The sequence below is a fragment of the Petromyzon marinus genome, chromosome 18, assembly GCF_048934315.1.
Source record: "Petromyzon marinus isolate PM22_M1 ecotype Great Lakes invasive population chromosome 18, UKy_Petmar_22M1.pri1.0, whole genome shotgun sequence".
NCBI classification, from domain to species: Eukaryota; Metazoa; Chordata; class Hyperoartia; order Petromyzontiformes; family Petromyzontidae; genus Petromyzon; species Petromyzon marinus.
Genome location: NC_133684.1, coordinates 3,835,374 through 3,861,008, shown reverse-complemented (window position 1 = coordinate 3,861,008; position 25,635 = coordinate 3,835,374). Strand labels below are relative to the sequence as shown.

Sequence of the window (25,635 nt, the reverse complement as noted above, 5' to 3'; positions counted from 1 at the left end):
AAATAGAATCGTCGGCGTCTCGTTAAGGAATGGGCGCAAGCGGTGATTACGTTTCCGTGGCCCGAATGTGCTCTGCCTGGATGATGATGCTGCTGCTGCTGCTGGGGGCTTACCTTTGTGTCGTGATGGATCAAAGTTAACTGTTTTCGGCTCCCTAAACAAAAAGTCAAAAAGTGAAAGGCTGCCCAGTGTTTAGTCTACTGACTGTGTAATGGCTGACCCCCAATTTCGCATGAGAAAAAACAGACGCAACGCAACATTCGTAGGAACTTTCAGGAAATGTGCTCCGCTGGGAAGGGAATACGACCAAACTGCTTTTCAAAGCGACTGCGAAACATGCACGTTCTATTTTTAAATAAAATGATTTTTTTTTTGGCTTTAAAATGACAGCTTTCATCACGGAGGGCCCATCTGCACTTCAAGAAACCTCATTCGGCGTATCACTTTTTAACAACAGATTTAAAACATGCTCGGCGTAAGTAAGGGGGAAAGGGGGCCGCTTGGCAAGCGCCATGCGGTTTCCCTTAAATTGTTGTTTATGTCTGCGGAGTACCGGAGAATTCTGGGGAGGCGTCTGCATTTTGTGGCGCTGCCAAAAAAGTTCAAGTAACAGACCCCTCAGACAAATAATCCGCACGAATAAGGGGGGGGGCTGGGTGGGGGCGGACAACAGACCTCCAGCATTAACATATTTTTTGAGTAATTTAATACTTCAAATGGCTTTCAGAAATGTCCACGTTATTGATGTATCGTAATGTCTTTAACCACTGCTGAGGTCCGATGTAGAAATATCTACACCAAGTTTTTTTTGTCTTTCACGTCTATCGCATTTTTGCGTACACACATTCTAATTGATGGGACACCCAACGTTGAGACCTTGGTGGTAACAACGCATCGCCGCCCCTCAGTCCTTGACCTCGTGTAACCATCCATTGTTGCACTTGGAAGCGCGTGTGTAGACCACTGCTGGTTGGGTACTGGTGGGCAGTCTGGGCAAATTACATTGACCAAAAGCAGTCGAGATTTCCCAGGAAACAGGGCAGGGCTGGCCAGCGCATGAAAGTACATGGGCCACGTTTGAAGCCTTCTGTATTTATTGGGGCATCGTTCTCCGAGCTACGAGACCTTCCCAAACGCAGGCACGACGTCCTCTGTGCACCTTTCCGCCCCCCCTCCCTCCCCCGCCGCCACCGTTGGTGTGTCGGCTTCATGAGCATCTTTCGTTTATTTTCGCCACAAATCACGGCACTCCGTCGGGTATATTTTATCCGGGCTGATGCACGACTCCTCCTGACGCCGATGGAGGCCGCGGGGAGTCAGTGCGTGGCTCGTGAGTAAAGTTCCCGAACGGAGCCGTGCGCAGTGTTCTGATTCCCGGCCTGGGCTCACGTTAGTGGCGAGCGATATCTGAACCGGCCCTGGACCCCACCTTAACCAGCACGGTTCAGTGCAGTCAAACGACCAACATGATTGACAGGGTGTGAGGTGGCTTTCATCCAGCAGTGAATTGACAAAGGGGCTGTTAATTGTTAATTATGCAGTGTACACCATAAATAGGACGGGGTAAAAAAAAAACAGATATGCAAGTCCGAAAACTGTAGTTGCAATTTCAATAGCTATGCACTGTCATCAACCCTCATTATATCTTGTAAAAAAAAAACGGCACTAACAAAAAGATGCCATAAATTCCAACCCCTTACATCAAAGGTGGAAATGAATACTTCCCATGATCTTACGGAATAGCCGATTCTTTAAAAAAAAAATTGCCTTAACGTTTTCGTTTGACCCAGGGGATAATGGCTATCATGACAGGTGTAGTTCATTCTTCATGCATTCTCTTTCTCTCTCCTTTGAACCAGAAATATTACGCCATTGGCACGGGTAGTTTTGAAAGCGGCGTAACTTAACGCAGATTCGGCCGTCCAGCATTGCCTGTTTGCGTAGTACAGATTTAAAATGTGTGGGGGGGGGGGGGGGATACACACGTACAGCCCTTGATTAATCCACTGCTGGATGAAGGCCTTTGCTTGCCACGTCAATCATGCGGGTTGTTCGACCGTGTTTAACCAGGCTGATCAGTGCGGGATGTATGTATTGTGTGTATGTATTGTATGTATGTATGTTGAACTTCTTTCGCACTCTACGTAGCTAAACGTGCTAATCGGTGGTGCTAATCGGAGGTGTTAGCCGTGACCGAGAATCCAAGTTAGGTAAAGTGAGTTAATAGCGAAATGCGCTCCACCCGCACTGAGAGCACACATCGCTCAGTGTGATCATCTGTAGGAATGCACGCATTGTAGGAACGTACACAATTCACGAAACATTGGAGATGCAAGGCAGTTACAGTCGTAATCAAATTAGCGTGCAATTCCAGAACTATAAGACGTCGCCATAACCAAATATTTTATATGAAGACGTGTCAGATTACTTCGCGAGTTTTCAACCCTCTTGTTGGCATGTGGTTGTTACCAGAGACTTGGCGAGCGATTATTTTCTGTTGCCGTCACTGAATTTAGATTTTTTTTAAGCCGTGAACTTACACACCATACACATGCCCGCACGATTAGAGCATCCCCTGATGTTTAGGAAAACTATTTCTCAAACTCTTTCACCGGGGCACCCGAGATGTACCGTTTGAGAGCCGTAAGACATCTTGCTTGTGTCAAACATCCTTGCCCTTTCTTTCCGCAACTATCGTTCAAAAGTTAAAGATTCCCCCGTTGATTGATACAACACGAGCACTATAAAGCATCGAAATTGCTCAATTATAGCAGAATCAAACTCGCGACCCTTGAATAAACACATAAATAATAATTGAAATGAAAAAAAGGACGCCGTAAAAAAAAGGGGCCAGTAAAACAAAACTTCAACACGTGTTGCGGCAAATAAAATAACATAATTTACCACTCTGCGCAGAAAATAAAAATTTAACTCTAACATGTGTGTGTGTGTGTGGGGGGAGGGGGGCGGCAAGCCGTCGCTTTTTGCCACTGCACAACGGACACTTGCGATGATGACAACGTTACAATGTTACAAGGGCGACGGTCCCCCAATCGCGCGCTTTCAGATGCGCTGCTGCGGCTGTCCGCAAAGCTCTTCATTCCAATATTAAGGAAGGCCACTTGGAGCTATGCACTTTTAACTCTAAGATTGAAAACGCATTTCTTTAGAACTGCTTTCTGTGTGTTAGTTTGTTGTACTTTCCCCGCACCTCCGATTTTCACGGTTGGCTGCGTACGGTGCGAAAGAAGTTCAACATACGTGCAGTACATGCAATCGCTCAATGTAAACGCTGCAGTACAAACAGGTACGGTGGAAAGCAATATTGCACAGTCACTACGCAATTAGCGACTGCGCTTGAGATTTAACAGACGTGATGATTACAATTGTAGCAATTATCGGTTGTTGTTTCAAGACTGAAGGCGACTCGTGCATAAATCAGACATCCGCAGCGTATATCTTAGTTCATGCGATGGCAGGCCCTGCTATTGCACAGCGTCTCGAGGCCACAGTTGCCGAAAGACGCTGTATGATTCAAAATGACGTATTTTTATTTTAATGGGGCTGTCGCGACATTTCAGCTACGGATTAAAATCAAACCGTCATTTTACGCTCTTACCTTTTCAGTTTAAAATGTAACCGTGCAATAATATCTGGAGATACGTGGAAAGCTTAATTGGCGCGGGTTGGCGTGATACTTAATAGCGAACACGTAAACTCACTTTTAACCACCGCTTACAAATACTCCAGAAGCCCATCACCAATGCGCACTAGCCAGCGAGGTGAAGTATGGTCAAATAACCCCCACGATCCCCGTGGCATGCAGAAGTCCTAATCCAGCAGTGGATTGCCACGATAGATGTACATGCCCCATGCACTGCGTGATTTCCTTTTAGAATCAAGCCTTCTGTTGAAACTACAAGCTTGGCGATTTCAAAATATGCCCTTTTCTTTCACTCAGGTTACATGAAAATTAAAGCCATCAACACGTAAGGCGCAGAAACTGGCAGGACAACATTAAAGATTAAACCACGACCGTGAGCCGACAATGGGATTTACATCAATTCCACATCCGACGAGCCTGTGAAATAAAACAACGGGTTAATGGCGTGTCGATGTCGAGCAATATTGTATGACATCCGAGTGACATTGATGCATCTCTATTAAAGGGCAGCTGCCATTTCAAAGGAGGAGGACTGCGAATCCGAGTGACGGATGACGCGCACTTTATCCTGCGGCTGCAGCGGGGGCGGTGGTGGATGTGTCGATCAGAGGGGAAAAAAGTAACATTGATACCCGGGGCACCCGGACGCCAAGCTACAAACGCCGCGCGCGTCGCTACGGTGTCGCGCCGAGCAAAATGATCGATGCCCGTTACATGCTCGCAGGGCCGAGCGGCGCATTAGGCACGGCCGGTCACAATCAGCAGAGAAATGTGTTGGGCTACTCGCTCCGTCGATCGGTTTCGTGCATGTGTTGAAGTGGAGAAGGCCCGCTGAGTGGTGGTCTCAAGCACAGTTTGAAGATTTGTCGATGTTGTTTATTCGCGTTTGTTATATATATGCGTGCGCGCGCGCGTGTGTGTGTGTGGTTAATACCGCAGTGTATTCTTTTTGGAAGCCACATTTGGTCTGCAGTCACTTCGTCACAAAATGAGTTGTCTCAAACGATGGGGGAGTTTTTTTTTTATCCTCTGGCGCCTCGAGACATACTCCATGTGAAACGCTTTCTAAATAATGAATGACAATCACGATGATGATGATGTGTTAATTAACTCAAGGTTGTGGAGGGCCTTCACTCAACAAATGGACTTTTCAAAATCTGACATTTTGACTGCATGTGAAACACATACCGTAAATGTATTAACATTCCACAATTATACGTTTTTTTGGGTTAGATCGCGTAAATGTCGTTAAACCCGCCACCACCCGACATAGTCAATTAGTAAGGTTTGTTACGTAAACAGAACATGCCAATTCGCTACTATTACAGCACACCGGTGTGTTGGACAGCAAAACCACATTTACAATCCGAGTATGACGTTTCGCCAGTAATTACAACTAGTTTCATCAGGCGACAGCCAGCTTTGTGGAGAAATCCCCGTTTCCTTAAAAAGATGTGATAACGTGACTTGTGGCAATCCACAATTAACTTGCGAATGTATATTTATTTTTTTATATGTGCAATGCATTTCGAGGTATAAATGCGTGTAACGTGGGCCAGATTATTACGTTGCTTCGCCTTCGGTGATGTTTCCCCGGTGATGGTAGTGAAGACTTCGGGACATTTTCTCCAACAATCAGAACAAATGCATGGAACTTTGCCATGCGTATCAGGCCCTAAATGCTTTAGCTACACTCACAGATAGACTATTAGACTATATAGAAACACCATGTGTTATTTCCACTCTTTTACGTATACGTATGAACAATTTCACTGGCGTTTTAATAAGCTATCTTACTTTAGAGCTGAAACATGTAATTCAATTAAAGTATCAGAGCTATTGTATTTTGCTAAGCGTGGTTAATTAAGTAAAATTATTTGTTGTCAGTTGACTAATAACATTGGCCATGATTATATGTACGGACAATATATGTGTAAGACTGTCAAATATATTTTAAAAAATTTACACATTTTATTAACATTATGAATCGAGTGAAATGATGGCACATTGGTTTAGTGTGCTGTGCTATGAACCTGTTTTCGATTCCCAGCCATGGCTAAGGTCAGTGGAATAATAAATTAAACCAGTCCTGGGCACCCTCTTCACCATTCCCTAATCAGCAAATTGGTAAAGTATGGTCAAATAACTGAAATTACTGAGTGAATGGTGAAGCCTTCATCCAGCAGTGCAGTTACCAAAGCCTGTAAATTATTACTCATGTTTATTATTTTCATAAACTTTTGGGTCACATATCTGCATTCTGGATGATCGAAACCTGCAAGCTGCTTTAGAATCTATCAATATTTCTACATCTAGTAACAACCATACATGAACATACAAGAACATGTTTCATAATACTGCAACTTTATTCACTAGTCATGTACATCGACAAGTACTTTACAAACCACACGTTAAGATTCTCAAAGTGTATGTGCCAGGTATATATATTTTTTTTTTACAAAATACTGCATCATAAATCCCTTCTCTACAAAATACGTGCTTTTTATTATTGGCATGACTCAAAAATAATCCGCACAACATTTATTTTTCAACATATAAATATATTTTATGTGACTTATATTTATTTCAGAATAAATTAACGTCAACATTAAACGTTAACATGAAATGTTTTAAGAGTTAAACGAAACTATTCTAAGGAGTTTCTAAAATCCTGCGAATGGCAATTCTCGCGTAAAGGCTGAGACAAACTGTATCGCAGACAATAAAACACGACAAATATGACATTATCAACCCTTATTTTCAATATTGAGTTAGAAATTAAGTCCTGGACGTGATTATTTACGATGATCACCCTCCACCATCGCAAGCTGTTGTTTCCTTCTCTTCAGCCTCTTCAGCAGCGCTTTTAACTCGCCGCTATCCACCCTCGCTTGCGCCAAATTCAAACTTCCTTCCTCCGGCTCGACGGTCAAACACCGACCTCGCTCGCCACACTCCCCTGCCAAAGCCGGCTCGAGGGCAACATCTTCTCCACTGCCTGATGCCGCCGCCGCCGCCGCCACCACCGGCGTTTCTGCAGCAGCGATCGTCGACCCCTTGGGCAGCACGGGAGCGCCCTCCTCCTTCTCTCTCGGCCGGTAGCCACCGAACCTGGCCGAGTCCTCGCCCGCGAGCAGCTGCAGCCTCAGCGCGTTCTCTCTGAACCTCCGGAGCGCCGGAGCGGGCAAAGCGACCGCTCTGCGGCACGTTGACGGCGCGCACGCTCGCTCCCTCCCGCCCCCCGCGCGAGAGGCCGAAGTGGCTTTCGTTTTTGGCACGCGTCCACCGGCACCGGCGTCCGCTCCTCTGCCAGGGTTTTTATTGCCTTCGCCTGACTTTTTGCCAAGCGTGCTTTGACCGCCCGATGCACCCTCGCTGTTTGACGCGTGCTCCGAATCGCTCTGCGGAGGTTCGCTCGCACCTCTGCCGTCGTCGTCGGTAGTCGTACACACAGCCGGCTTTAACGCCCGGTTCTCATTCCATTCGTGAGGCCTCGTTCCCACCTCCTCAGTGACGATTTGCGATTCGTTTGGTCCCCGTTGCAACATTTGGTCAATGGGATTTATTGCAGTGTCCCGTACCAAACCGACATTTTGGAAATCTTGAGTTTCTAAACTTAAGACATAAGGCGAAAACATGGCTTCACTATTCTGATCAAGATTCTCTGCAGATACACGTTCCTTAACAGTTGCGTGCTGTCCTTGCAGCATCTCCTGATTACCTTCTGCGGATGGGCGCGTGATATCGCACATATAGAATGCCTCAAGGTTTCTGTTGGGATCGTCCACAGGCAAGTATTCTACAAGAGTCAGGAGGTATTCCTGTAAATGTTCATGGTGACCCTCTGTAGATGCTTGCGTCACATTGAAGGCATGCTGGTCCTCCAGATTTCCATCAGAACAATTTGCATAATCGTGTCTTGCAATAGCCGGGTGGTCTTCTGATAAAAATGTATCGGCACCTCGACCAGGAACGTCTTCTCTTAAAATCTGGTGAGTTCCACCAAATGTTTTATCAAGATCCTGTGTAGATGAATCCATCACATCTAATGCAGGACTTTCTTCCAAATTTTCCTTAAGCAAGTCAACAGAGGCATCATAAACGAGAGTCAGGTAATGCCCTTCAAGATCCTCATCAGAACCCTCAGTCGACACGTTATTTATATTGCACGCATGATTCCTGTCCACATTTCCATCACAGCCTTCCGCAGACACGCGTCCCATATAAAACCGGTGAGGACTCTCACATTTTTCGCTCGGGTCACTCGCAGGTGAATGTTCCACGTCGGATGGATGCCGTTCCTCTCTGGGACTCGGTGGTTCCGTCAAGGCTCCCCTGCTGTCTCGACGTCCTTGGCGTTCCGTCCGAACGTTCTCAGGTCCCTCGCTCAACGCCTGCTCCGTGCGGACCGTGGAAGTCTGCTGGGGAGGTGAGGACTCCGGCCCCGTCCCTTCACAGAGAGCTCCTCGACAGTCACCGTCCTCCTCCAGCAGCAGGCCTGAAAGCGTGGCAAGTGCACGTTTTAGCACGCGGCACACAAAATCACCCACCGTCGTTGTTGGGAAATAAAATTATACCCGTGTAATGAAATGCTCAATATGCACACCACAATTAACATATCTTTGAATGGAAAATTACATTTCGGAATGAACAATACCTTCTTTTTGAATTCAAAACATATTTCACAAATATTAAACGTTTGAGGACAATATTTTTGCATGCATTGAACGTTCACATGTCACATGTGACACGCTATAAGCTACTCCTATGTATGCAAAATACCCTTGCAAGCTACGGCATCCCAGGGTGCTTAATGAATGCGACTGAATTGTGAAGGTGCCCAGAAGAGCGAGCGGTACAAACTGCGAGCGCCGCTTTACATTGGGTGATGAATTTGTCCACAGACGCGAGCCGCCTTCTCCTCTTGCCGAGCCTCTTGAGCAGCGAGTGCAGCTCCCCGCAGGCCTCCCGCTGCGCCCGCTCGTCCTCGCCTCGCTCCCCGCAGCCGTCGCCCCGTGGCCTCCGTTCCAGCACTCCAACGCGCTCGCCCGGTGCTCCTCGCTCGCTCGGCGTCGCTGGGCGCGCGTCCGCGATCGGCGCCGGCGAGCGATCTCTTCTCAGCTGGCAGCCGCGAAACTTGCCGCAGTCCTCTCCCGCAAGAGAATGCGATACCGGTGTGGCGACGATCGCCACGTTGGCAACGTGCCGCCGTTGCGGTGACGTTTTGCCAGCGCACTTTCCTGCCGCTGCGTCGGTTGTATTTTTAACGCCGGGTCCAAGCGCAGCTGCCACCGGACTTACCGCGACACTTTTTGGGGACACGTTGCCGGCATCGTTCGTCGCTTCCGTGCCGTCGTTGCATTCCGATGCGGCCGTCCCGCTTTCAACACTGACCGGAAATCTTTGTTTGTCAATCAAGGTACCGTGGGTGCCTTTGTTGGAATTCATACCGACCGTCTGATCGATGTGTCTCCGTTCATTCGTGTCCCGTGGCACGCAGGACCCACTTGCGCTGTGCACACCTTCACTTTGGTTATGCTCCTGCCAGTCTGGCCACGTGCCGGGCACCGTGCAGAGGCCTGCTGCTCGCACTGCACACGACTCGGACATTGCCGCAGGGCAGTCAGCGAAGTGCACCCTCCGTTCGTCGCGACGCCCGTCACCCCGGAGGATGTCGCGACGCTCGGCCTCCCTGCGTCTATCGGGAATGTCCAGATCCTCCACATCACATGAACGGTCTGCTCTCGCACCCGCTGCCACTGCTTGGCTGCCAAGCTCTCCGTAGTCTTGCCGGAAGTCTCCAGGCTCCGCACCGGATGTCCGTCCTCCCTCCGCGTCCGCGGAAGCCACCTTCTCCCAGAAGACAACGTGAAGTTGCTCCGGAGGGACGCTCACCTCCTTTTTCTCCACGCAGAAAGGCCCGTTCAGATCGTCGCACTCCAGCCACGTACCTGCCAGCGAGCATAACCGACATGCTGCTAGATTCTGCGTTGTGTCCCATTGTCAGAAACACATTTGTTAACTTTTATTTCGCTTATGCAGCAACTGTTGCGCTCCCATATTCAACCCACACAATGTAAACACGCGCTAAGTGCATTTTTTTTTTACAAACACACAAGCTCGCTTCAGAACAACTAGTGAAAGGCGAACATGATGATGAATGTCATATAAATCACCGTTGAAGCAAGTCGCTTTGTTAATTAATAAATGCCACTGACAATTTATTTAAACTCTTTCAAAGGCCCACCTATCAAAACAAAGTATTAAAGCTGCCATAGCTGTGGGTGCCGGGGTGGCTCCGGGGGCTAATGTGCCGTGGCCGGGTACCCCTGCCAGCATGCGAAGGGACCTCGAGATCAAGCTACGGGGCAGACAAGTGAAAAATTTACGTTGCCTTCTCAGTCTGAAAAGCGGCCGGTGTCGGGAGCCGGACACGTCACACTCCACGAACACGGCCACAGATCTTCCTCTTCTCTCTCCCTGTTAACTCTCTCTTACATCATGTTCTTCCCTTTCTCTCCCTGTCCTTGTCTGTTTGTCTCCTGGATCGTAGCGAGGGGTGAATATTGCTAGGCTTTGTTATGCGCCCGATGCCTGGACGTCGTGTACCCTGGTTCTCCGCTTTCCTCACATTTGTTGTTGTAGTTGTAGACAATATAAAATCAAGTAAAAACACAACCACAAGTGGATAAGACGTATAGGACACCATTTAATTCTTTCTGCAATTTTTCACACACCAAACTGAGCGATGCCATGTGGCTGTAAATTAAAAAAAATTACGCTTCCAAGTGTTCCATTTTTTACATATGCCATGTAGGATTAGAAATTAAGAAAACATCAAGCGTTATTTTTTAAATGTGAATGCTTTGAGAAATAATAACCAACGCTCTTTGTGGATGTGTCTTTCCCTGATGAAAATATGAAGATTCACTGCTGGCCGTGTCGGTCATTGGGAGTCCTTACGGAATTTCAAAACTCTGGTTGGGGGGGGGGGGGGGGTAAGATCCAGTACCGGTTCAGATATCACTCGCCACTGATGCTAGCCGTGGCCAAGAATCTAACTCTGATCACCGGGTTCAAAGCGCAGTGTGAGAACCACTGCGCCCATCGCTCTGAACCCCTGATGCTAACTTAACACTTGATAAAAAAAAAAAGATAACGTAAAAAGGGCCCCAAAAACACAGTAAAATTGAAATGTGAACTGAAACGCCATCTGTGTACTCTCAAAAGCTTCAGAGGACTGTGATTTTCATTACAATAATTGCACGTTACAGAGTGTGAGCGAGGCGCGGGAGAGAAACCGACTATGCGTGTACATGATGGAAAGTTGCAGTCCTCGCATTGTGCCAATAATAAAGACATCATTTTATTTTGGTTGAGCAGCTGAGCTTATGTTTTTAAGTTTGAAACACAATCCCTGGCTGCGGTGTTGTCTGGCAGCCAACATGATTAATGCCAATTTGACGTTTAAAACGTCAATATAAGTGTGATGTCTAAAAAACACAAATGTCTCGAGTAATTTGCACCTTATCAGTTGCAGACTTAAAAAAAAAAAATCCCTGCTGTAACCATATGCTGTGCTGTACAATCATCAAACATTTTAAAGCGCATTAAGTGCTTATCTACATTTTTCTATGCAACGTATTTTATTTAAAAAACAAAAGTTAAGCACTGTAGTGTGTTAGTGTATGTACAGTTTATGGCCAATTTATCAATTCACTGCTGGATGAAGACCTCCCCACCATGTCGGTCACGGGGGCTGTTTGACCAATACTTCACAACGCCGGTTAGTGCGGGTTGGTGAGGGGGTAGCACCAGTACCGTTTCAGGAATCGCTCGCCACTTTATGTTACCCACGGTCGGGAACCGAACTCAGGTAGCTGGTTTCATGGCACAGCGTGTGCCTTCCACTGCGACGCTATTCCTGTCTCGCACTGTACATATACTTTAATAAGTTACAGCGACTCAATACCCCCCCCCCCCCAAACAGAATGCATATCTCGCCAATACAATGCGGTTCGGCATAGAGCGGTGGAGAATAACAGCTCAGTAAAAGTACGGAACGTCGTTTTCACACCGAGAGAGGTATTTTCTTACAGCCCTGCAGATCTTGCAATAAACGCTGCACATAAACGCTCCGGAAATACGACTCGCATACCAGAGTTCAAAACATATTTCAAGTGGTGTTTGTCATCTCTGGCTCTGTTTTTGTTTTAATGACGTTGGTGAACATTACTGCAAAAAACTAGTGCACTGCACCCAACCACAAGGGAGAGCTGGGAGCTTAGATCCAGGCAGAGGTAGAACGACAGAAAAAAAAAACGTCCCATTGGTTCGGGCGATCCTGAAATTTCAAGCTTGTTCAATAGGGACCTGCATTCATAATAAAGGAACACACATTCAGTGAAAGTTATCTGGTTAATATCAATAAAATTTCATTTTTGGGGGGTTTCAAGGGAATGAGGGGTGGGGAGGGGCAAATGCCCCCATTGCTCCACCCCCCCCCTGGCTCCACCACCAATGGGCTCAGGGAACGTGGTCCCACGTGTGGCAGGTGGAGGCAAACACTGGGCACTGATTCCAGCCTACCGGGTCAATGCGCCGTGGTGGTGAGATGTTAACTCTCTTGCCTGGTATGCAGGAGGTCGTGGGTTCGATCATGACCCTGGCGCCTGTTGTATATTTCGAGTTTTGCATGTATCTCTCTCTCTCTCCCCCCGTGGTAACGTTGACTTTGCTCGAGGCCCTGCCCGTTTTTTCCTCCACATTTAGGAACATGCGCTAAGAGTATTGGGCTGATCTTTGATTTGAAGCCTTCGTGACTGCAGGAATCCATACTCTTTGGTTATTTCGGTAAAGTCACGTAGGTATTGGGCTGCTATAAATTGCCACATGATAAGCATTTCGTTGAGCTATCAATTGTGACCAGGTCGCTTCTGAAAAAGAGCCATATAGCTCAGTGGACCTTACCTGGTAAAATAAGAAAAAATAGTTTAGTTTATAGTTTAGTTTCAATGCAACACAAGCAGGGACGGAGCCATAGGGGGAGCTGGGGGGGGGTCAGCCCCCCTGAAATTTTGGGAAAGTCGGTAATCGGGATAACCGGATATCCGGCTGCTACAAAATTCTGGCTGTCACCTTGTGCTGCCCTGCAGGCTGCTTGAGCGGCAGCCTTTTGAACTTACCGAACTTATTAGCCACATCAGCGGCTCCGACCTATAAATAAACTCCGCGTTCAAATCCAATAAAAAAAATTTGTATACATTTGTGGCGCCCATTGGAAAACATAAACACTGGATATCTCAGAATATTGAAGTCAGCCCCCCCAAAGTCAAAATCCTGGCTCCGCCCCTGAACACAAGTCGGGTTTTTAAAGCATCAAGGTGGGATGAGCGAGAGGTTTTGTACGGTAACAATTGAGGGGATGTCCTCGAAAAACTTGCTAACCCACATTTTTTATTCAATAACCTATCATGGCTTCATTGAATCATTTGACAATCCACTCATAGTCAAGATTAAATACATCCTTGATCTCCAGGGCCCATCATGTGTAGTCTGGTTCTATGCCATACGCGCTTCCGTCTTGGCAATGCTGAATAAAGTGCGTTACAACGAATGAGCTTAATGATTAACTTAATTCTCCTGCTCTCAACAAAACTTAACTTCCTCGACTATTGAGCTATTGTAGGTTCATATTCTTGGTTCTTTCGGTAAAGTCACCACGTAGAAGGGAAACAATAAAATAACAAAAATATAAAACAATAAAATTATCACGACGTTTCGACTGCAACACAAGCAATCATCATCGGGTGTGAAAACCACAGCAAGAAAATCTTCAATTTTTTCTTGTTTTAGATTTTTGTTATTTTATTATTTCCCTTCTACGTGACTTTACTGAAAGAACCAAGAATGTGAATCCCTGCAGTCACGAAAGCTTTAAATCAAAATTAAATCCATTGTGGGTTGTTATGTTTTTTTCCAGGACGGCCCTTGTATCAGCTCTCATGCTGCTAATGCATGAGACCAAATGAACGTGACTCATTTATTATTCATAATGGTTGTGGTGTTTCTATTATATGTTTAATAATCTCACTGATCACTCCTATTTAAAAGAGTATAGGGTGACACTCATCTCCACATTAAAGCCCTGAGCTAGGAGTGAACAATCCACATTCCTATGGTGGAGGAGAGTTTTTCCATAGGACAACCACAGCGACCTTCCCACAGAGTGGTACTCATTTTATTGAGCCCAGAAGAATGAACGGTTGAGTTGACTTCGGACTAGGATTTAAAATCGCAACCTTCTGACTGCAAACCGTACTGAACATTCTAATCGCTGCAGCACCCGGCTGGATTTTAAACATGCATACCGTGAAAACTTACAGCCCTTTGTTAATCCACTGCTGGATGAATGCTTTGCAATGCCACTTGGCCTTGAGTAGTTTGAACATACTTCATCACGCTGGCCAGTGCGGGGCTGGCGAAGGGCGTTGGCTCCAAAGCCTGGTTCAGATGTCGCTCGCCACTGATGTTAGTCGTGGTCGGGTCGCCACATTCATAGCGCGGGGCGCTGACCACCGCATCGCCGCTCCACCGCATACACAATTTACGGGGGGCGGTATATATTTGCAATATTATGGAACGAGACACTTGTCCTGAATGGAAAACATTTCTCATCTCGTTATTGCAGTATTTTACACCGGTAAGCAGGAAAAAGAATAAATTGCACATCAGTCGGCACCACCACTAGCGCCGTTTGATGTTCGCTGTGCACGCACGACCGCGCTGTCCAGCGCAGGCTGCCCAGCGTCACCGCCTCCCTCTCACTCTTGCTTCGGAAACTAAGGCCAGAAGATATTCAGCTGTGTTACAAAAACCACATGTATCTGTTACAGATTTTACCCACCGCCTCCCCCCCTTCTCTCTCCCACCCTCCCCTCCACCCCTGAACATCCAATTAGAGTTATTAATTCTTTAATTTACCAAGCATTAATCAAGGGAAGCAAGCAGAAACAAATCTCGGATGATGTATCTCGCTTTCAAGAAAATAGCTCTATGCCAACACCCACACGAGGTCCATTTTATTAGCTAGGCCTATACAAACAGCCACTTAAATACAGGCAGACACCAGGCAAACTTAAAATGGCTCTCAGCCTCTCTGCCAACAAAAACTCAAAGGGCAATTACAGAAGATTTCATGGAAATGCTATCCGATTCCCATCTCTTTAGAAGGTTTCTAACCCTAACCGAACGCACGGAGGCCGATTGGAGAATTGAAGGAATGGTAGGGGAAACAAATTTTGCGAGCGCAATTTCAGCACAAAATGCAAATGAAACTACAGTCTGCGCTCCGCAAAAGACATTACCCAGGCTTAAGCCGGCTTCCCTTTTCCTATCATTACTCTTAGTTAGCCCAAAAAAACCAGACAAGGCCCTTGTTTGGTCGGCATTTGTGAGACGGAGCAGACCTGTTTTGATTGCTCCGAGCACACTGATCATGCGTGCTTGCTATAATGCAGTGTCGTCCCCCCACTCCTGTCGCATCGAACTTAATTGATACGGTGCCTTCAGCCGGGCACTCGCAACGATCATCGCCCAACCCCGCGGACCCCCCATAAAGCAGGGATGATTCGCTTAAGCGCACGCCTCTTCCGCAAGTTAATTTTCAATACCGATAAAATGCATTGCATTTACGACCAATTCGTTCCAGTGCTTCGAAAAAAAGCCGCGCATCCCCGCACCGTTGCAATTTAACCCTCGCGCGTTGAAAAAGAAATACACGTTGACATTCTTCGAGGCCGCATTGGTCAGAGACTGATATAAAACACATCCATGTTCGCACAAATATATACGCTCCAATATGCGCCTGTGCTGTCCCTTACGCTATTGGAAATGTCAGCCCCGACACAAGTGAAACATTATGAATATCATGATGATTAATAATACGGGTAATTCTAATAATTACTATCGATTTGATGTCTACATATTTAGCACATCAACTAATCTCCTCTTTAATTTGTCTGCACAATTATTATTTTTTTACAGACAGTTCACATGTTAACATGCACACTCTTGTACAGCAATACTAATAAATTGCAGCCGTCTGCGAATCCAATGCTGGATGAAGGCCTCATCAAACTCTGCCGGTCAAACGGTTTGTTTGACCATACGCCACAACACTGACCGGTACGGTTTGGTGAAAGGGGACCAGTTCATATATCACTTCGCCACTGATATTAACCATGGCCGGCATTCAAACTCAGGTCACCGGGTTCAGAGTTGCAGTGCGTAAACCACTGCGCCAACACTTAAAAAAATCTACAACGATGAATCGGCCGTAAATGAGACTGTGAGAGATTGCAACGGCGCAGGGATGCCTTTATCCAGCAGTGGATTGACCATAGCTGAAGATGACAATTATGACGATGATGATGATGATGAAACGAGACTGTGCAAACTTAAGAACTGGAGGAGCACCATGCCTGGACAGAGTCAATCCAAGAGCCACAAGCTTAAAAAAAAAAATCCCCCTCTCTCTCTCCATTCACTTGGTCCACTCTTTGGCTGGACGTTGATGCCCAAATGATGGCGTGCAAGCTCTTCATCTGTTAGTGCGCCGATTTATGGGTGGGTTTCTGGTTTCACTTATAACACAAGGGAAAATGCTTTCAGCGGAGGCACGCAACGGCGTGCCATCAGCGGCAAGTAAAATTTACGCGGTATGCAAAGATTTCGGCTGCGAGGACAACGGGACTGGGCTGATGGCGCGGAATGTTTCACTGCGGCTACGTTTGTCTGTTCGCTTTGTTGCGTACGTCATCGGAAAAACAATTTCGGGCCACCGCCCAAAAAACAATGCATCGAACCTGCCCATCAGTCTAACAAGGCAGCGCATGGCCTTGCCACTTGGCTGATTCTGTGTTCCTAAACGCTCTGAAGGATGGCATTGTTACAACTAAAATACATTTCTATAGTTGAGGAAAATAGCAAGTGAATTATATTGTACCCGAATCTTGCACGCACATTGTAAAAACACTGCTTTCTAGCTGATTTCAGCTAAAGCGGACACGCTAGTACAGTGAAAAAAATAACGGTTCAATAACATTCTGCTCTCAGAATATGTACAACTGAGGCATGATCTACATTTATTTGAATTCCCTTTGACTGCTGTTTTCAAACCGAGGCCTTAAGAGGCTGGAAGGCTGCTGAAAGGCTACACTGACAATAAGCCCACGGTCTATTGTAACTGTATTTTGGTCCATATATTTGTCATGTTGAATTTTACTGGAGAGCTCCCTATAATTTGTATTGTTAAAGTGATGCATGGATGTGCAAATGTGGCCACGCTCCCACTGTTAACAATCAGAGGCTATATTTCATCAAGTTGTTTTACTTCCTTACCCTCCACAGAAGGTATTCCAGTGCATATTTCCACAAGCCACACACGCGTCCTGGCCTTACAGTGCAAATTAAACACTGCGAGGCATACACAGAGGCATTCATACACACATTGTGGTTTTGCCCGCACGAATGCATTAGATCACACGTGCTCCGTAACACTACACTCCTGCCTCTGACTCAAGGTACTCGGGATGCCCATAATATATGACGATACTACAATCCGCCACGTGCTGCGAGATGTATCATCATCATATCGCCCGATTTGAAAACGCTGTAATATCATGGTTATCTTTTGATTTAAAGCTTTCGTGACTGCAGGGATTCATAATTTCACACCTGATGATGATTGCTTGTGTTGCAGTCGAAACGTCGTGAGAATTTTATTGTTTTATATTTTTTTATTTTATTGTTTCCCTTCTATGTGACTTTACCGAAAGAACCAAGAATATCATGGTTATCCTTTGATTTTTTTTATTTTATGTAAAATATTACATTCCCTGGCAGAATATGTATGGATTAATAAACACAATAATTACATTTCTAAATATATATCAAGTAACAATGCAAATTTGTTTTAAAAACGAAACGTTTTCCATAGTTGGTAACAGCTCGATGCTGATATATCATCATCATTTTTACAGCTATCTTACTTAAGTATTGTGCAACTGACATAATGTGTGTTAAAACATTACAGGTTGTAAATTTGCTAAGCTTAAACGACTTATGGCAGGGTTCTGTTGAGTGAACTTCAGTCACAGAACTTCACACAAACTGGAAGTACAGCAAAGGACAAAACCAATACAACAACGATGCGATTGCGATGATCGTCAAATCGGGAAAAAATTAATATCATATCGAGTAAAACGATACGGCGGCGGTGATGAGAACGAGCTTCCCCCCCGAGTTCGCAGTGGCGGGTTGAGTGACGTTCGAATTCGCTCCGAGGGAGCTGAGTGTTGTGGGGGGGAGGTCACAGACGCAGACACTCACACACGCAGGGGAGCGAGCGAGCGAGCGGTGGGCGGGCGACACGCTCCCTAGCCCATGAACCAAGCGGGTTGGTTGGTAGGCACCACCTGGGACGGAAAATACTATCAGTACCCACCATTTGCAGTATACACCATGGACGGTATTCACTATGTTTCATGCGCACGCTTTCTTTCAATTTTTTTTATACTCTGTGGATGTTTCTCATCGCGTACTTTTTTGTTTTTACAAAATTCTCCATCGAGCACACTACGACACCCTTCTCCAGCAACATTTCCCCCACAAAAAGCTACCACAGTGAAATTACTATCAAGAGGCATTTGTGCTCTAGAAATAATAATACTGCAGAAAAATGACTGGGGAAATTTTTTTCCACTCCGTGCGGTACCAAATAAAGCCATTTTTGATGTCAATGGCTCAAGAGGACTCCTTGGATCGTTACCGTTTTGCGAGCGGATCCAGGCGATGAAGTGGTCCGGATGAGTGCGGTACTGGATGAACGCCGACACGGCGTAGGCAGCTCCCTGGTGAGTGAAGCTGTACTTGTCCATGTCCCCGTGAGCCATGCCCATCTCAAAGTGCATCACGGTCACCGGCGCAAGCCTACGAGCGAGATTTCAACAGGGCACTTCAAGCGCCTCAATAATGGACGCGAGGTTGCCCAATTTAAACAGGTCCCTGCAGGATGGGCTGGTAGGAACATTGGAATTTTTCACTTCGTTAAAGTATTGAAAGGGGACGGACGGACGGATGGACGGACACATTAATCTATTGCAGGCTGGTACACTCAGTTTACAATTTCGTTCCTACCAGTAAAAGTACATAAAACATCACACAAACTCCGGTCACCCTCGTGCTTTCAGAAGCGCTTCTGCAGCCGTCTGGAATGCTCTTCCTTTTCTTTAGAACTCCTTTTTGTGTTTAATTTGTTGTCCTCTGATTAGCATGGTTGGCTACGTATGGTGCGAAAAAAGTTCAACATACATACAAACTTTTCACTGGTCATGATCTTTTGTGAAAATGTTTTTATCGTACACTGCAAATTTATTTGTGCAATTTAGAATAAATGATGTGGGAGCTTTCACGTCCCCCTATAAGAATCAGAATATTTATTCATCCTGGAGGGATCCGATGAGCTATAAATCTCTTGGCTTCTGAAGGCCTCTACATTCAGAAAATGAGAGTGGTCCACCAGCACAAATAAATAAAAATCAACACTTTCGGCCTTATAACAACAAAATAATAAGGCCCACATTGTTTCATATTTACGTGGGATTAGGCATTTTAGGTAAATTGAAGAGACGAGTTAATAAACAAGGAAACAGCAAACAGGGGGTCACCGACGCCGTTGTCAAAGCAAAATCATTTCAAGTGCAAACAGCAAGGGCACGTCACAAGAACTGTCAAGAGATGATAAACAAAATGTCCGATGAGATAAGGCGAGAGGAAGAAGCAGAGGGAGCAGAGGAAGACAGCAGAAGAGGCTGCAGCAGTCAGGGGACCTCAAATAAATTGAAGGCCACTGCTGGGCAGGAATAACTCTGGAAGGGAAGGAATCGAAGAAAACGGAGGAAGCCTTTGACCAGCAGGAGGAAGTTCAAGGCTGACAACAAAATCACAGAAAAACCCAAGAGGCTCACACGTCAGGCAATGACTAGTTTTAAAAGCAGATTCAGCGTAGGAAGACCAAACTTCTACCTGTGCCACTGCAGACATCGCCGCTGCTCTTTGGCCAGGCAGTGGCTGCAGGTGCCCAGGTGAGTGGCGTTGAGCGGGTGCCAGTCTGACACCACACTGGGAAAGGTGACGAGGCAGCTGGAATCCCTGCATCGCAAACCAAGGAGGAAAAATCATCACACGTGCGTGGAATCTGTAACCACTTCCCAGACGTGTTAAGTGATGATGTTCTGTTCCGAGACACACGACAAGATGACGTCACGTGCAATGATGTAATGGGGAGAGGGTGGTAGGAGATGTCCGTGCATGGCGCGTGACACCATCGCCTTGGCCAAAAAAAGCCTATTTTTTACTGGGCAACCCATCAGTAAAAAATATTATAAATTTGTCCGATTTCTTCTAAGGCTAAGTCCCTATAAGCAATTCAACTTTGTACGGATTTTTTATTGACACTGGGTCATATTTAAGAGAGCTAGTGTGATCACACTTTACGTACATATAGACTGGCAAAACAGAGCTAATGTCTGAATGCTTTAAAGTTTCAACTTCAGTTAATGTGAATGATTAACGCAAATGCAGGAACAGCATGCGTGCATCACGGCCTGGCACTTGTCATTAGGCTAACACAGCCCCCGATCTACGAACCATAATTATATAAAACGGGGGGGGGGGGGGTGCTGCAGAGAAACACTCTCGATCACAGTGTATAAAAACAGACCTTCTCCCAGCTGGCATATTGCTAAGCTATAAACCATTGTAGTGTAAATATTGAATTGGCACGTGCTTGCAATCACAATTATGTAAATATTTTCGAAGCTACAAAATATTTGCCATGGAAATTGGGTGCGGAGCTGCAAATCAGTGTCTTATATAATTTTAAAAGGCTTCTTTAAAGCACAGCAACGCACTTTGTATAAAAAGAGAAAAACTACGGTAATGTACTGCGCCTAATAAGAGCGAGAACCCCAACTTAAGGGATTAAAAGCACTGAAGACTTGATAACACGCCTTGCAATGCAAGCTAATAACTTTTTCCTATCACACTGCTTACACCTTGCAATGCAAGCTAATAACTTTCCCTATCACATTGCTTACACCTTGCAATACAAGCTAATAACTTTTCCCTATCACACTGCTTACACCTTGCAATGCAAGCTAATAACTTTTCCCTATCACACTGCTTACACCTTGCAATACAAGCTAATAACTTTTCCCTATCACATTGCTTACACCTTGCAATACAAGCTAATAACTTTTCCCTATCACACTGCTTACACCTTGCAATGCAAGCTAATAACTTTTCCCTATCACACTGCTTACACCTTGCAATGCAAGCTAATAACTTTTCCCTATCACATTGCTTACACCTTGCAATGCAAGCTAATAACTTTTCCCTATCACACTGCTTACACCTTGCAATACAAGCTAATAACTTTTCCCTATCACACTGCTTACACCTTGCAATGCAAGCTAATAACTTTTCCCTATCACACTGCTTACACCTTGCAATGCAAGCTAATAACTTTTCCCTATCACACTGCGTACACCTTGCAATACAAGCTAATAACTTTTCCCTATCACATTGCTTACACCTTGCAATACAAGCTAATAACTTTTCCCTATCACATTGCTTACACCTTGCAATGCAAGCTAATAACTTTTCCCTATCACACTGCTTACACCTTGCAATGCAAGCTAATAACTTTTCCCTATCACATTGCTTACACCTTGCAATGCAAGCTAATAACTTTTCCCTATCACACTGCTTATACCTTGCAATACAAGCTAATAACTTTTCCCTATCACACTGCTTACACCTTGCAATGCAAGCTAATAACTTTTCCATATCACACTGCTTACACCTTGCAATGCAAGCTAATAACTTTTCCCTATCACACTGCGTACACCTTGCAATACAAGCTAATAACTTTTCCCTATCACATTGCTTACACCTTGCAATACAAGCTAATAACTTTTCCCTATCACATTGCTTACACCTTGCAATGCAAGCTAATAACTTTTCCCTATCACACTGCTTACACCTTGCAATGCAAGCTAATAACTTTTCCCTATCACATTGCTTACACCTTGCAATGCAAGCTAATAACTTTTCCCTATCACACTGCTTACACCTTGCAATACAAGCTAATAACTTTTCCCTATCACATTGCTTACACCTTGCAATGCAAGCTAATAACTTTTCCCTATCACATTGCTTACACCTTGCAATGCAAGCTAATAACTTTTCCCTATCACACTGCTTACACCTTGCAATACAAGCTAATAACTTTTCCCTATCACATTGCTTACATCTTGCAATACAAGCTAATAACTTTTCCCTATCACATTGCTTACACCTTGCAATACAAGCTAATAACTTTTCCCTATCACATTGCTTACACCTTGCAATACAAGCGAATAACTTTTCCCTATCACATTGCTTACACCTTGCAATGCAAGCTAATAACTTTTCCCTATCACACTGCTTACACCTTGCAATGCAAGCTAATAACGTTTCCCTATCACATTGCTTACACCTTGCAATGGAAGCTAATAACTTTTCCCTATCACATTGCTTATACCTTGCAATGCAAGCTAATAACTTTTCCCTATCACATTGCTTACACCTTGCAATACAAGCTAATAACTTTTCCCTATCACATTGCTTACACATTGTTACACTTACAAAAATACCCCCTTCGGGAACTGAATGTGCCATTGGTGGGCCAATAGAATGACTGCGGTGTTTTGTATTAGAATGAAGAGGACAATTCATTTACACAATACGTCGGGTTATTTTAAAATGCAATCAACCTCACCACATCAACAAAACCGAGTGGTTTGCTATCTAATCTATTTGTACATATTCAAGAGCTGTATAATTGTTTTTTATCACAGACCGTCCACACGTTAACGTGCACGCTACAGTAAAATAATACTCTACAGTCCTTTGGCGAATGATATCGGGGCGGGGGGAGGTTTGACCAAACTTTACCACTTTGGTCAGTGCTGGTCAGTGCAAAGTAGCGTGGTGGCTAGAACCAGTTCAGATATCACTCGCCACCGATGCAAACCACGGTCGGGAACTGAACTCAGGGCTGAGCCGTGGTGCGGTCGTCGGCTAAAATAAAATAACGTTTCAAAATAACAAAAATTGCACTGTAGAGCCATTACAATTAAGAGCATTACACAACCTTAGCAGCTATTATGCAATGAAGTGCCGTGTAAAGATGCGTTCCACCAATAGGTGGCATAGGCTGTATGGAAAATTGACGATGTTCAAGCTGCGAACGTCTTTCCTGCCTTCTCAAGTCTCCTAACCCCCACCCAACCCCCCACCCACCCCCCCCAAACACTGTATTGGGTTTGTTACACACATCACATTGAATAAATCAGGAATTTAATAAAACAAAGCTGTGAAACTCAAGTGAGATCTGCCTTCCTGTGGCTCCATTCAATTTCCATGGAGGATATTGTAAAACAAAAAAAGTCCTTCAATTGGACCTTTTTTTCCATTTGTAAAAAATAAAATTGCAACAAAAAAAACAAGAATCCATTCTAGAGACGACAATAAGGTGTACTGCAAGGGAGAAATGCATATATAAAAAATAAACATTCACACCTTGTATGTCTATTATAATCCGTATTAGCTTAGCTGCGGTTAAGTGTGTCGTAATTTGAAAACATTCAGGCATTGCCAAAGCAATGGATGTACTTTCTGTCCATAATCACGAAGGTAACATGGTGTACTTTGTAAAACACAACATGAAATGCAGACTGTTTTGAACGCGATAAAAGGGAAACATTTACGTGCATAAAAAAACTCATATGTGAAGGTTTGAAAGACATTGCATTGGTTAAAAGCAAATACAAGCAAAACTTAATTCTCCATCTCCAAATATAGATTCAAAAACATGTTTTAGTCCGTCAGCCTATTGGCTTTTAAGCCAATATGATCCAGCAGAATTGTTTAAGCAAGCAATCTCTGCAGCAGTTTTGACTTTCGAGGTCTCATCAGCCAGTCAGGCTTGTTAAAACCAATGCTGCACATGTTATTTGCAAACACGCTCCACTGTTAAATACAAAAAAAGAACGATGATTATGCATTACTCTGGATGACTGTGCGTTTAAGCATAATACGAGCATATATAAGCGGAACTATATCCACATATCAGCATCATTTAACATGTTAGTCTCAGATGCCGAGCGAGTGGGAGAGCGCTGTCGTCGACTGTGTGGAACAGGTCACTTCAAGGGATCTCAGAGGTAGCTCTGTCATATCTGCTTCCGTGGGCCCTTCTCCGACACCAAGGGTTGCACTGCTCTGTGAGAGTTCCGAACGGACACTGCCATTCGTGACATGATGCCGGCAGCGTGAAACGGGATACAATTGGGGACGTATTAGAGAAAAAAAAATATTGGAATACTCCGATGTGCTTCTCGCTCGAGAGAACGCCGAAGATAAAGTAGCATTCCTTTTATACACCCGGCGGCAAGCAGTTCAAACGTGAGTTACCACAGTGGCTATTCCACGAGGGCTTACTATCCTCCACACGTTTGCAGGGGTCTTTGATGAAATCTCATTTTGGTACCTGCTGCCCCTTGCTGGAACCACTGTTCCAGTACTGTTCACTTTTTGTAATATCACAAGCATTTATGAAAGTCATGAAAATGTGACCCCCAAAAAAAGGCACATCAAAGACCAGTTCTTCAAGCTGGGTCTGGATATATTGTTTTAAATCTATGAATAGATTTTAATCCAAGCCATAGCTGTAAATCATAGGATATTCCTCAATGGAAGAATTCGTTCAAAGTAATCATAATTTTGGAGAAGTTCAAATATGTATCACTGTATACTTGTTGTAATGTTATATCCGTGTTATCATTCTACTTGTAACATTACATTAAAAAACGAATCTTCTTCAATTTGAAAAAAAAATAGTAAAATTAACCCGAATGGAAGTTGTTATTGTTTGATAAAATCGTCAACAATTTCAAGCATCTGCGTTATATTTGGAATTTTATAAATTAAACATGTGCTGAACACTTAAACCCGACCGTGGGCGAGTGTGAGCCAAACTTAGCTGGCCATCACTCGTCAACTTAGTTTACTGACAAAATACAAATACATTATAGAGCATGAAAATACAATAATATTTCAGGCCACATATATCCGCGCTGCGGAGCGGTGGCACATCGGTCAGTGAAGTCCACTATGAACCTGGCAACTTGAGTTCGATTACCGGTCACGGCGAACAATGGTGACGAGCGATATCTGAACCGGTGCTGGCTCCAAGGCCGTCCATGGTGGAGGGGGGGGGGGCCGGGGCAACTCAACTCTATGTGCGCCCCCCCCCCCACCCACCCCGATACCTTCAAACTAAACCGGGATTATTGCATCTGACACCGTGACGTCGAGGCGTGGAGCCCCGCAAAGCGCGGGGCCCGGGACGCTCACCCACGATTCACCGTTACCCTAGAGGACGGCTCTGGCCGGGTGCCACATCCCACTTCATCAGCCTGTGCTGACAAGTGTGGTGAAATATGGTCCACCAACCCCCGCTATGAAACGCACAATGTGGGGAAACCTTCATCCAGCAGTGGATTGACAAAGCCCTGGCTGTTTTTTTTTTACACATATAGAAACGCAATTTGCAATGTAACCAGGATTTTGACCACATGTAAATGCAATAATATATTGTTAAACAAGCAAATGATCCCCCATATAGTCTTAAGCTGTAGCGACAAGTGCTGTTAGCAAGCACCTATCAGACACACACACACACACTCGCATACATATTGGAAATGCATATTGTAAATATTGAAAATGTGTGAAAAACATGTTGCAAAAAAGTGCAAAGTGTTTTATTATTATTCAAAGAACTTGGCATAGTCAGCGAATATTCT

The 25,635-nt window shown here is 44.9% G+C and overlaps 2 protein-coding genes across 3 annotated transcripts in view; both read right to left on the bottom strand.

The window, feature by feature from the left end:
* Positions 1-6,011: 6,011 nt before the first annotated feature.
* Positions 6,012-25,635, bottom strand: part of USPL1 (ubiquitin specific peptidase like 1) — a 37,953-nt gene continuing 18,329 nt past the window's right edge. For both annotated transcript variants that reach the window (XM_032956544.2, XM_032956543.2), the window contains 4 exons: positions 19,751-19,876; positions 18,495-18,655; positions 8,545-9,615; positions 6,012-8,162 (listed from right to left, as the gene is read on the bottom strand). In XM_032956544.2, the coding sequence (XP_032812435.2) occupies positions 6,460-8,162; positions 8,545-9,615; positions 18,495-18,655; positions 19,751-19,876 (3,061 nt within the window). In that variant the 3' untranslated portion in view covers positions 6,012-6,459. The remainder of the gene's footprint in view (positions 8,163-8,544; positions 9,616-18,494; positions 18,656-19,750; positions 19,877-25,635) is intronic.
* Positions 19,883-25,632, bottom strand: LOC116943584 (uncharacterized). Its single transcript, XM_076067804.1, has 2 exons — positions 21,681-25,632; positions 19,883-21,455 (listed from the first exon to the last, which is right to left on the bottom strand). Exons 1-2 carry the CDS (start codon positions 22,502-22,504, stop codon positions 20,795-20,797), a joined length of 1,485 nt encoding a protein of 494 aa, XP_075923919.1. The 5' UTR covers positions 22,505-25,632; the 3' UTR covers positions 19,883-20,794.